Source organism: Pezoporus occidentalis, unplaced genomic scaffold (genome assembly GCF_034315485.1).
Source record: "Pezoporus occidentalis ecotype Australia unplaced genomic scaffold, CSIRO_AGI_Poc_V1 ctg22, whole genome shotgun sequence".
Lineage (NCBI taxonomy): Eukaryota > Metazoa > Chordata > Aves > Psittaciformes > Psittacidae > Pezoporus > Pezoporus occidentalis.
Genome location: NW_026914072.1, coordinates 3,063,459 through 3,076,070, shown reverse-complemented (window position 1 = coordinate 3,076,070; position 12,612 = coordinate 3,063,459). Strand labels below are relative to the sequence as shown.

The 12,612-nt window shown below is 40.0% G+C and overlaps 1 protein-coding gene across 2 annotated transcripts in view; it reads left to right on the top strand.

Moving 5' to 3' along the window:
* The window catches only part of SLC1A2 (solute carrier family 1 member 2), a 79,606-nt gene that overhangs the window by 40,055 nt on the left and 26,939 nt on the right, over positions 1-12,612 (top strand). For both annotated transcript variants that reach the window (XM_062620273.1, XM_062620271.1), the window contains exons 2-5: positions 3,727-3,866; positions 6,201-6,353; positions 6,974-7,224; positions 10,795-10,963. In XM_062620273.1, the coding sequence (XP_062476257.1) occupies positions 3,737-3,866; positions 6,201-6,353; positions 6,974-7,224; positions 10,795-10,963 (703 nt within the window). In that variant the 5' untranslated portion in view covers positions 3,727-3,736. The remainder of the gene's footprint in view (positions 1-3,726; positions 3,867-6,200; positions 6,354-6,973; positions 7,225-10,794; positions 10,964-12,612) is intronic.

Sequence of the window (12,612 nt, the reverse complement as noted above, 5' to 3'; positions counted from 1 at the left end):
AGCAAACATCTAGCTCAAGAGATGGTTTAGACCCTTAACTGGAACTTAAGCCAGTTTGAGTTTGTTTTCTCAAGAATAACTTTTGCTGCCTAGATTGAAGTAATTGCTTCATAACATAAACTGGCACTTTATTCAAGGAAGAAATTTCCCGAAAATCCTTCCTATTTTGCTGAAACCCTGAGTCTCTACTAAATAACCCTTAATAAACACCTAAGAGCTATTTTGCCAGGTCCCAAAAATACCATTATCCTCATTCTGTTGTCCTACTCCAAAATAGCCATTTGGTTTGCTAACAACTGCTCCTCCTCTAAACAGCTTGCTAACTCCCAAACCTGAAGAGACAAATTAACCTCCCAGCAGTATTATGAAAAGCAGAATTTTATACTGAGAATTACCTGCTTGGTTGACACATCTAAGATACCTTATACAGATTAAACACGGTCTCTATATTTGATAGTCACGGAAAAGAAGCAAATGGTTTTTCTGACATTTTAGACCTAGAAATGTCAGTGAGAAAATGAGAAAGAAGCATTTGAAAAGCAATAGAACAGCAGAGTGTCGCAGGGGGAGGTAAAATAAAACCTAAGAGAAATGCTTGGAGGAAATAGGAACAAAGAATCTCAGAGAACTTGGTGTTTTAAGAAAGTGTATTCCTGCGTTTTGACACCATTATGCGTAGCAGCCAACGAGAGAGAGAAACTACAGCTTGAAATTTGCAGTTTAATATTGTTTCATATAGCACTGTATATCTTACATGCAAAACTAGCTGTAAATATTTAGATAAACTAAAATCAAATGCTGATGGACAGATTTTTATTTTTTTCTTGTACCTTGTGCATACCATGTCCATAAGACAACAGTTCATTTGCATGATTCAGAGGTCAAACAGATTTTCATCTTCTAGTCATTGGATGGATAATTTCTGGGGGAAAATCTGGATTTATCAAGCGCTATACAAGAAGCTTCTATTATCCTTTGAAGAAGGTTTTTATTTCTCTGTTATTTCCCCTCCCCTCCTTCTGCAATTTACTCAAAAGCCTGGAACAATACTTTGTCTCTGGTGTGGTGATAAAAATCTCATTTTGAAGAGCAGTGGTAACTGAATTATTATCCTTTGTGGTAACATTTTTTAATGTGATGATATTCATATGTCAACGCTTTTTGTAACACATCCGCATGGTTGTCATGTTTTAGTTATGGGTCTTCTTTTCTTTAAAAACCTCGTGCTAATCAGAATGTCAGTCCATGCTGAAGGTTCATTTACAAAAGAGCTGGAGAGTGTAAAGCCCTTATTTTGCACTTGAGGGAAGCACACAATACAGTATTAAGTTCCTGGAAATTTAGGAATGTCCTTGAAGAGCTTTGTGTTATTTCCTTATCTTCTCAGAGGTTACATGGCTGAACTTTTGAAGAAGATTGTTGCTATCATATAGAAGGTCTGTGTTGTTTGACCACCGTCTACACTTTGGGGTATAATCCTGAAGTAGTCCCTGCAGCTGTACAAATAGGTGCACCATCTCCTCCCTTCATGAACCTGGGTTTGTATGCTGACCAGACTTGAAGTGGAAGGGGTATGTGGCCAGCAAACTATGCTGTCACATAGAAATGGTTGGGAATAGAAATAAGGCTTGAGTACAAGAGCAGGACCAGAGGCTTGCTTATGCATGGAAGGACTTATTTCAGCAGTGGTGCCAGGGGAACGATATGCTTCTGTTGTCTGTGAGTTATAGAAAAGACCCACTGCTTAGAAAGCAGATACATGTGAGGTGGCTTTCATTTGGCATGGTGTCAGGTGGGAAAGGGTCCAGGAAACCAGACTAAACCTAGCACAAAGCAACAGCCTCGAAAGACATATAACATCATCAGCTGCTTCTGTTTACTGATCCATTCCATTAATTAATTAGTCTGATTAATTGCTAATGGAGGAGCCTCTAAGGTTTACTTCTTAATTACTTTCAGCTGTCCATATTTCAGAGTTTCAGTAGCATATCGAATAAACCTGTAGGTCTAAAGAAGTTATACATTTGTGTTCACAGTGCAAGAGAAACTAGATGTGTTCCCTAGTTGCAAAGTTGGGTTCCCAAGTTCCTTGATTTTGTGGCACACTTCCACAGGTGATTTCACGGCTTTGTAGCCTGCGTAGCAGGAATACTGCGGACTTTGCCTCATCTTTCTCATAATTCCTCGGATAACTGCTATGCATATTATCCCCTGGCTAATCCTCATGTATCTCTTCCACTTGCATTCATAAGTCTTCAAGAAGCAGACATGCCTCACATTTAAGTTGTCAGAAGGCGCACTGATATTCTTGTTTGTTATTCCACCAAAGGAGGACATTTCATTGCAACCACCGCTGTCAAATATTTTAAAAGGCACAAAATAAAAATTACAAGACTTAGAGGAATTTTTTGCCCTTAAAAAAAAACCCAAACAACCCCCCTGAAACCAAAACATAATCTCTAATGCATTTTCTGCTGGTGCTACTTTTTTAATATTGGAAAGAAATGCTATTTCACTTTGAAAGGGAAATCATGAAACTATTTGCATCAGAATGGCTGAATTCTTATTACAGGTCTACTAAAAACTTTCTGTTGAGAAACTTTATGAGGACAACTATATATAACAGAAAATGTTTTGATTCGTGAAAGTGGTTTTATTTGAAACTTTATGTAACTTTCAGACCTGTTTAGGTCTGGTTTAGGTCTGTAGACCTCATTCTACTGTTGTAGAGAAAGATTTGGTTTCTTTTTTTCTAAAATCTCATCCTAATCTGGCATAATATAAGAGTGTAAAATGTATATTTACTTGATAATGAAAGAATTTGTTCTTTACCAACTTCTCATATTGACGGAGACAGTCTTAACTTGTAGGGAAACTCTATGTTTTATTTGTAGTAGTGCATTTTAATATCTTGTATATAGAAGGGGAGTCTTGCTAATGATTTCTCAGGTGTTGAGAAAGTTAGAGGCATGGCTTTCGAAGTCATGCACTCATGTCCATATCACTTACTCAAACATATACCGGTGTTAGTCAAAAACCTTTTTCTCTCGCCCTTACAATTAAAAAAAACGAAGGATTTCTTGGGAAATGTGTTGTTTTCTGACTAATATTCAGTAGGGGTTGAAAAAGTTGAACAAGTTGAAAAAAGATTAGAACAAGTTGAAAAAGATTCCTTTGAGATCATTCTGATTATAGTACAATAAAATGTTAATACTGAAATGGAACATTTTGGGAAGATGAAGCAAAATTATGGAATGTATTATTTTACAAATAAATCCTCATTTTAAAACTCTTTTCCTGCATTAGGATTACGCTATTAAAATCTGCATTTTCCTGCTAATAGAAACTTTGTTCTCCAGCCATCTCTCCTACTTTAAGTAGACAGCCATTATTTTGGGAGAAAGTGAATTTTCCAGCTCAAAACCAATAGTTGAGTCCATGAAAGACTTGGAATGATGTGTCCACTGAATTAGTTCTGTTTACATCCCCACCCTTTGAGAGACAATGACAAAAAAAGACATTAAAAGCTACACCTTTAGAGGGACAAGCCGTTGCCATTTCAAAGACTTCTCCATAGCAGTTAATATATAGTGTTTGTGAAATGTGGAAAGCAATGGAACATGCATCAGGTTCCTCAGTTATATGTGGTGGAAGTAATCCAGACTTTCCTCTCACTTCTGTCATCTTGTGCTATAACTTTTGCTTAACTTCCGTTTTTTATTCTAGTGCCAACAATATGCCTAAGCAAGTAGAAGTGCGGATGCATGAAAGTCATTTAAGTCCCGTGGAGCACAGATCCAGGAACATATGTGTTCAGTTCTGCCAGTCACTCCATAGGAATCTGCTCCTGACTCTAACTGTCTTTGGTAAGCTACTTCTGCTGGTCTGAATATGCAGTATGCATCTGTATTTGTCTATGTAGTCCCACAGCCCCAGCTGGAACAGCTGAACAGCCAGAGAGTAGATAGGATGCCCACAAGCATTATCGTAGAATCACCGACTGGTTTGAGTTAGAAGGGACTTTAAAGCTCATCCAGTTCCAGCCCCCTCTCACAGGCAGGGACACCTTCCAACAGACCAGGTTGCTCCAAGCCCCATTCAACCCAGCCTTGACCACTGCCAGGAATGGGGCAGCCACAGCTTCCCTGGGCAACCTGTGCCAGGGCCTCAGCAAGCTCACAGGGAAGAACTTCTGCCTAAGATCTAATCTAAATGTTTCATCTAAATGTCAGGTTAAAGCCATTCCCTCTTGTTCTGTCCCTACAGGCCCTTGTCAAAAGCCCCTCTCCAGATTTTTTGTTGGCCCCTTTAGGCACTGGTAGTTGCTCTAAAGCCTCCCTGCAGCCTTCTCCCTCAAGGATTCTCCACTGCCCCTTTAATTCAGGTGTGCAGAGTGTTACTGACACAACATGGAGCAAACCCATGCCACTGCAATACCTTCTGCATCTGGTATTGAATGGAGTGTGATCTAAGTCCCAAGGCTGGTCAGATCAATGTCGTTCAGTAGAACTAAATGCACTACACATTTTTTTTTTTCTAAGCTCTTTGGGGAGTTTGTGGGGGGAAGACAAAACTCTTCAAATTTTCTTCCCTTCATCTTTTATCTCACAGTTCATCCTCTGCTGCTTTTAAGGTTTGTCCCCTCCTCATATTTGTAAGTCAGCGCTCCATGATCTCATCCTAAATGTTGCCTCTGGCTTTAGCAGCTTCCAAATATGGAACAGTGTGACATTTTACTGTGGTTTACTGGCTCTTTGCCTGTTTCTTTTTCACTGAAAGACTAACAGCCAAATGCAGCAAATTCATACACATAGGCTATTTTGTTATTGTTTTAAAGACCAGCTGCAGCTGGTCTTGAGCTGCAAATTTCACATCCATAATTTTTAGCCTTTGAAACTCATACCACTGAAATGTTTAGACTGTATTTGCATTGAATCATTTTTAGAAGGTGCCTGATGCAGTTCGAGAAAATATTTCAAATACGTATATATTTTCCACTGTATCAAACTGATTCTTCAAAGAGTCATAGTTGCTGCAAATCATAATTCAGGCTTTGCTGTCAAGTTTTATTACACTTGAGAATTTGGCTTGGGACCAGGAAAATAAAGGCATTCTGGATGTAAACATAAAATATCTATTCACAAAGACCATGTTACGGATGTGAACATGGCCTTTTTGTTCCTATAGGCTATTCTTCAACATTCTCAATCTGGAGAGAGGGCTTTAGATCTTCAATGATAACGCCTAAGTGATGAAGGGATTGTTTGTGTTTTGAGAATGTGAGCACAAGGAAAAGGATGCAGACCATTAAAGGGAAGAAGTAATAAATGAGCACTAAGAATCAAGAGGAAGAAATTTTTTACAAGGGTAAAATACTGGTACAGGATTCCCAGAGAGGTGATGGATGCCCCAGCCCTGAAGACATTCAGTGCAAGGCTGGATGTGGTTCTGTACAACCAGATCTAACTGAAGATGTCTCTCCTCATTGCAGGGGGATTGGACTAGATGACCTTCGAAAGTCCCTTCCAACCAAAACCATTCTGTGATACTATGATAAGTTTTCTTCAAGTTATTCCAGATCAGGCACTCCCTTCTAAAACCACCCAAGTGAAACTTGAATCTGTTTCCCTCACAGAACTATTTCCTGCACAAGACAATCTTTCCTGCAGGGTTTTTCTTAGTCTGTAAAATAACTACTCACACTGACCTTGTTTTCAGGTGGTACTATTCTTATATTGAAAGCTAGATGTCATACCCTGAAGAGCTGGGTCCTAAGCCTGCTTTCTTATCAATTCTCTATAGCCTTACAGAAATCACATCTTGGTGCCTGTAGAACAATGATATGAATTATCTGTGACTATCCCTCAATATATTGCAAGGCCTACACAGTGTTAATAAACCTCAGTTAACACTGTGGCTTGCAGCAAATTTGTATTGCAGGATAGTGCATCAGGTGTAAGCTCAGCTGGCAGAAGATTCTACATCAAAACAACTTCTCTTTAATCATAAGATACATGATAAGCGTGTTACAACTTCGTATTAATCAGGGGGATAAGCCTTCCAAAATCTGTGTCTGTACAAAAATCTTCCTCATTACTGCCTCATGTAGCCTTTTTTCTTCCAGGCTATTCTTAAAAGTAATTTATGTATGTTCAGGTATATTTATGTTACCTAGCTGCTCTCTTTTACTCTTCTTCTAGGTGTTATCCTGGGTGCAGTCTGTGGGGGTCTTCTTCGTCTAGCAACTCCTATTGACCCTGACATCATCATGTTAATAGCCTTCCCAGGAGATATACTTATGAGGATGCTAAAAATGCTGATCCTCCCTTTAATTATCTCCAGTTTAATCACAGGTAAGATCTATTAGCCATAAATACTTTAAGATGCTTGCTACAGATACCACCTGGTTTCCTTTTTCCAGTGTAAGAAGAGTAATAGTGTGATCCTGTCAGGGATTTTACAGTTGAAGTGTGTTATTTCAGAGTTACTTTCTAATTAACTTCATTTGCCTTAATGCATAGACGCTCCAGTGATTTATTTTCGAGCACATGTACACGTACACTACCTTCTTGAACATCAGAAATTTCTTAATATGCTGTTTCACCTAATACCTGGGTTGGATCTTACAAATAAGATGTCATGACACTAACAAGCCTAGCCTTCTTAAAGGTGTGGTGTCAGCTTTAATTTTGCAGCAATCAAGGGCAATCAAGGGCAAAGGTAGTAGGATATCTTCTTTATTTATCAGTGTCTCCTCTTAAATGGTTTTCTTCAAATCAGTAGCAGCAGACATTGTTCACAGAAGAACTGGAGGGAGAATCTATCTAGTGGTGAGAATTCTACAAGGACAAAAGTAGGCACCTGTAGGCGGTCATTAAACTTTGCAAAGTATAACAGATTTTATTTGATGATTGTTGAGTTGGATATTGAGCCTCAATATATTTGTTTGTTTCTTAAAATAAAACACCTGCAGGACTGTCTGGTTTAGATGCTAAAGCGAGTGGCCGATTGGGTACAAGAGCCATGGTCTACTACATGTCCACCACTATTATTGCTGCTGTGCTGGGTGTGATTTTGGTTTTAGCCATCCATCCAGGGAATCCAAAACTCAGGAAACAGCTTGGTCAAGGGAAGAAGAACGATGAAGTATCTAGTCTGGATGCTTTCTTGGATCTGATCCGAAACCTGTTCCCTGAAAATTTAGTCCAAGCATGCTTTCAGCAGGTAAATCTTTCTAATCCTTGGTAATGTTTTTTTACACCTTTTACTCACCAGGGTTGTCTATGTTATTGTTTAGGTAAATGACAGAAACGGTGAAGCAAACAGATATACAGGTCTTAATTCTTGAGCAGGTAAATGAAAGAATATTATTTATAGCTGCTTTGTTTTTTATTTAAATTCATAGATTTTTTTAAGAAGATGATTTTAAGTTTGTTATTAAGTAAACTTAATTTTTTCCCCTCACTTTTTACAATATATATGATCATGAATTCTGGCTTAATGAACAGCTGATGCATTATGAGATCTTTAACCCAGGTTGATTTGATCTTGGTTGTTAGTTACAGAGCTGATGGTTTTGCAATGTCCTATTTTTAATATATGAATGATCCTTATTTCAGCTCATTGCCAGTGGACATATACCCCAAACCTCAACCTCTCATAACTTCTATTGCTGTATTAGAGTACAGACCGGGGGGGATCGTCCAGTGAAGTGTTTGACCCACGTGGCTCCATCAGGCCAGGTTTGAGCCATCTGGGATGCCTCAGAAGAAGGATGCTTGCAGCATGTACTGCTTGCTCTGAGGGTGAATAGTTTTGTCAAAAAGGTTTTCACCAATACTTAATCAGAACAGCTTCAATTCAAGGGGTAAAATAAATGACCAATGCCTGATTCCTAATTTCTGCTTATGCATATTTCTTCTATGTAAGCTGTTTTTTCCTACAACTGATTTGTTTCGCAATAATGCAGACTTATTTTCTCTTTCTTTTTTTTTTTTTTTTTTGGTGGAACAGGGTTTGTTGCCAAACCTGCTCTTAAGTGTTTCTATGTGAAATGGCATGATAGCTGGAGCTGTGGTTATGGCCAAAGAATAAAGTGAAGAGGGGATGGGAGAAGAGGCCTTGGGGGATGGAAGAATTGAGGGCAACCTAAGCTGCCAAAAGGGCTTGGATTGCTTCACTTCTTTGGGCTTCCACATAAAAAACACATAGTCCTTGGGGGTTTAAAGACAGAACATTCTCAATATTTCCAAATCATAATTGGAATGTCAGTTATGTGGTCAAACTGTCGGTGGCTAAACATTACATGTAACGTCAAATATATTTTTGCAAAATTAAGTGAGGGGAGAGCAGGGTGCTTAGGGGTTTTTTTCTTCCTTTTCCTCTTTTGAACTGTGGAAGAGAGGAGAATTATATTTCTGGTCAGTTGAAAGTGGTCAATTATCTCAACAAAGCGACTAAAAGCAGGAGAAAGAACAACTAAGCTACCTGTGTCCGATAGTTTCCTTGGATCCTTATTATTGCTTTTTCAGGGTGTGTAATGCCAATGTCCAGGTCATTTCACCGGTTATGGATCACCAAGTCCATTTCAGGTTTTCAAACTTAGTCAAAAAAGCTGCTGAACTTTTTTGGCTTTCCAGTCTTTAATTTTATCTTATTCCAGTCTAATTGCCAGTGAAAGCCTCTGCCGCAAAGCCACATTTAGTTTGCAAAGTCACACTCTTTTCCACATGGAACTTGTGCCTTCTATTAGCCTTAACTTCTTCTTAAGGCATTAGGCTCTACTTCTCTCTCTCTTTATTTAGGAGGATAATTAACTGCTTTTAATGGTGTCAGCATATGTGTTCTCTATCTACACGTATACAGTGTCCCTCCATGAGCGCCCAGTGTTACCAGGTTGCCTTAGGAGGAAGCCATTTGTTGCAGAAATCCTGTGAAGAATGATCTTGAGGAGTGCACAGCAATAGTACTATGTATCTGTTGTTTGTGGGAGAGTTTTAGATGCCTTTCCTTGCAGCCACGTAGAAAGCAATGAAGGGATTCGCTTGCAATTTTGAGACCATTCATTTGCAAACTGCACTCTGGACCATCATGGCTTTTCAATATCTCTTGAATTTTTGTCTGATCCACAAGAAAATCTTAATTATAATGCAAAGGGCTGTTCCATCAAAGACTTAAGATCTTATGTGCCATGAAAGAGAATGGGACTATCATCTATAAATATGACTGTGGCATTTAAATGGTTTTCTGGCATCAGACGTTGTTGTCAGAATCCATATTTGATGTTTAGCTCAGCATTTTTAGTGACTGGCCTTGTTCAAAGAAGGGCTGAAGACCTTTGACTGTTGTGGAATTTGTGAGTGTGTACAGCTTAATGTTTTAAGTTTAATTTCTGGGACTCTATTCTTACATTCTGGATACCTCACATAAAAAAAAATATGTTGACAACATCCCTCAGATAAAATTTAACTCTGAAAAATCATAAGCATAAAGGAATGTTGGGTTGTTTCAAGACAACTGTAGAGTTTCTCATACAAAGCTGTGTAGAATTTCTGTCTATATCCGTCTTTCTAGATTCAGACAGCAGGGTTTGAAAGAAGGGATGTAAGGTATTTTAAAAACTATCAGGTTTTTAAACCACAAGGTTTTTAAAAACTTTTTTTTTAATAACAAAAACTAAAGGAATACAAAAAAGCAAAAAACCAAACAACCGTAAGGTTTTAAAATACATGGATTAAATCTGGATCATCATCCTTAGAACTAAAATGTCCAACTCAAGAGGAAAGAGGTGCACATGTTCTTTGAAAAGCTAATGTACCACTTCTGATGCCTTGCTTAAGCATGTTTCTAGGAACAAGGGAAGTAGGGAGCAGATGGGAAACCATGGCAAACCGGTCATAGCTTTCTAGCCATTTTGCTGGTCCCAAAGCCATGAAGTGACAGGAAAGGCTCAAGGTGTGAAGCAGGAGGAAAATAATAACCCTTCTAAAAACAGCAAGTCACAGATCTCTCTTTTTTTCCACTTCTTCTACCTTTTTTCCTAGCTGTAAACTCAAGCCCATTTCTCCCCTACCATTCCTTTGTAGCTTTCCCTTGACTCTGTCTTTCATGTGCCTGGAAGGTTGCAGATCCATTCAGATGCTGATGTCATCTCTCTTTGAGGTGGTCAGATTTGATTTAATAGGTATCTGGCAGCTTTGATAATTTGTCTTTTATCTGTCACTCACAGTATTTTAATTTGAGAGCTAAGGGGACTGTATATTCCATTCTGAGCTCCTGCAGTCACCAAGTCAAGCGTTGGAAATGGCCTAAGTTTTTGTTTTGACTTAACAATCAAACTATGATAACTTTAGCTGGGCAGACCAAACTGAATAACAAGCCTTGCTGCAGAGTTGCTGCTGTGACTGATCTTAGAGGAGCCTGTCTTTTGGTTCTAAATAAATGGTGTCAATGTGTAACATACAATCTGTGAAGCACCATTTGTGAGCCATTGGGACAAAGGGGCTAACTAGCTGTAAAAGATTACAATGTAGGGGTAAGGAACAAGTATTTGCCATACTTTTCACACTAAAGTCATGAGGAAGACTCCCAGGACTTTGTGACACTTGGAACGATTGAAAAACAAACTTATTTTTGGAAGAGGGGTAAGAGGTTGTGGAATGCATGTCTAATCCTTAAAAAATATAGTTCATTGGAATTTCAAGTGAAGATTGGTTTGATTATTTTTTCCCTATCTCCCATATGGATTGCATTCAGTCTGTTTCCATTCTCATCCTCCCTTTTTATTGTCTTCAGATCCAAACTGTCACCAAGAAAGTGCTGGTGCCACCACCCATAGAAGAAACACCTAATGTCACTGACTCTGCTTTTGCTCTGATGAATGAGACAGTGCGTGAAGCACCACCAGAAGCCCAGATGGTCATTAAGAAGGGCCTTGAATTTAAGGATGGCATGAATGTCCTGGGTAGGAAAACTTTTTGCCTGTCAAATATGTACATCATATTGTATGACACAGCTTTTGGCTGTGACTGGGTAACCAGTGTTTTCTGATTTCCTCTTCAGTGCAAGTTTAATCTCCCCAACTAAACAGCAAATATTACCACCTACTGGGCTGCTCACTGATCTCTGAGATAAAAATCTAACGGTCTTCTGAGAAATATGACTGTGTTACAGAAACAAGCAAGTGAATTATCCCATAGCTTTGCAGGTGTTAACTGGAGTACGGTGGAGAAGTATGCAGGAGGTATCCTTTCATCCTAGAAGTAGCCTACCTAGACTAAAACTAAGACTTACTGGCTGAACAGTATGGGAGAGAGGTTCCAGAGCCACCTCTATCCACCCGCTGAATTTGAGCTCAGCTGTTTCCAGTAGGTGTCTCTGGCACACTGAGCTAGAACTTGGCTTGAGGCAAAGCCTGCAATGAGAGGTGGGGTGTGAACCACACCACCCAGAAAAATCCAGGGAGGCTTGATATGTCTCTGAGTCACAGCTCCCTCCTTTACCAGCTGCAAATGATGAGCAACTGACATTGTGCCATCTTGGCTAGACGAGCCAGCAAGTGGGGTGATATGAAGGCTTTGCCATTTCCCATCCCTTCCCGAGGTACCTGTTTGAGCTGGGGAAGGGGCACACAGGAACGAAGAGCCACCACACCATTTCTGTTTTCTCCTCTGTGTGTAGACTCCCTGTTTTGTCAGCCCAGAAAGGAGTGCTCCTCATTCCCCTTCTTACCTTATGGATGTGGGTGATCTCAGACACAAATTACCCCCCAGTTTGTAGCCTCATTGGCATGTCTACACTTAAAGATACACAAGCTCCGTGGCAGCATGCCCACAGGCTGACACCTGTGTTTATAGAGTCATCCTCAAAGTGGAACAGTGTGTGGCAGTATCTCAGCCACTGCTTAATCTCACTGCTGGGCCATCACTTTTTAGGGGCAAATAAATGGCCCCTTACAGATTCCTTGCAGCTGATGTGCTGCTCCTGCTGACACTGTGGCTGCTGTGCCTGCAGAGCTTCTCCAGGTGTTGGCGAGACAGTTGACAGCAGCTGCTTTGTTTAGTCACAGGAGAAACAGCACCACCAAGCTCATAGAACCATAGGATGGTTTGGATTGGAAGTGACCTCAAAGCTCATCCACTTCCAACCCCCTGCCACGAGCAGGGACACCTTCCACTAGACCAGGTTGCTCCAAGCCCCGTCCAACCTGGCCTTGAACACTGCCAGGGATGGGGCAGCCACAGCTTCTGTGGGCAACCTGTGCCAGGGCCTCATCACCCTCACAGGGAAGAACTTCTGCCCAATATCTATTCTCAGTCTTCCCTCTGTCAGGTTAAAGCCATTCCCCCTTGTCCTGTCACTACAGGCCCTTGTCAAGAGCTGATCAGAGATTACTTGTTTCTCTGTGAAGAAGCTGGCTTTACAAGAGCCACTGTTTCAGCCACCTCCGCAGCTCCTCCTTCCATTCAGTGTCTGTGGGCAGAGGAGCTGCTTTTTTTCAAAGCTGCAAATTGCACCCTGCATGAGGCAACAGATCATTACTCATGCTGTTATCCTCACCTGCTTTTTAATTTTCCAGAGCTTATGCATTAAAATGAGACAGTATTTCTCATG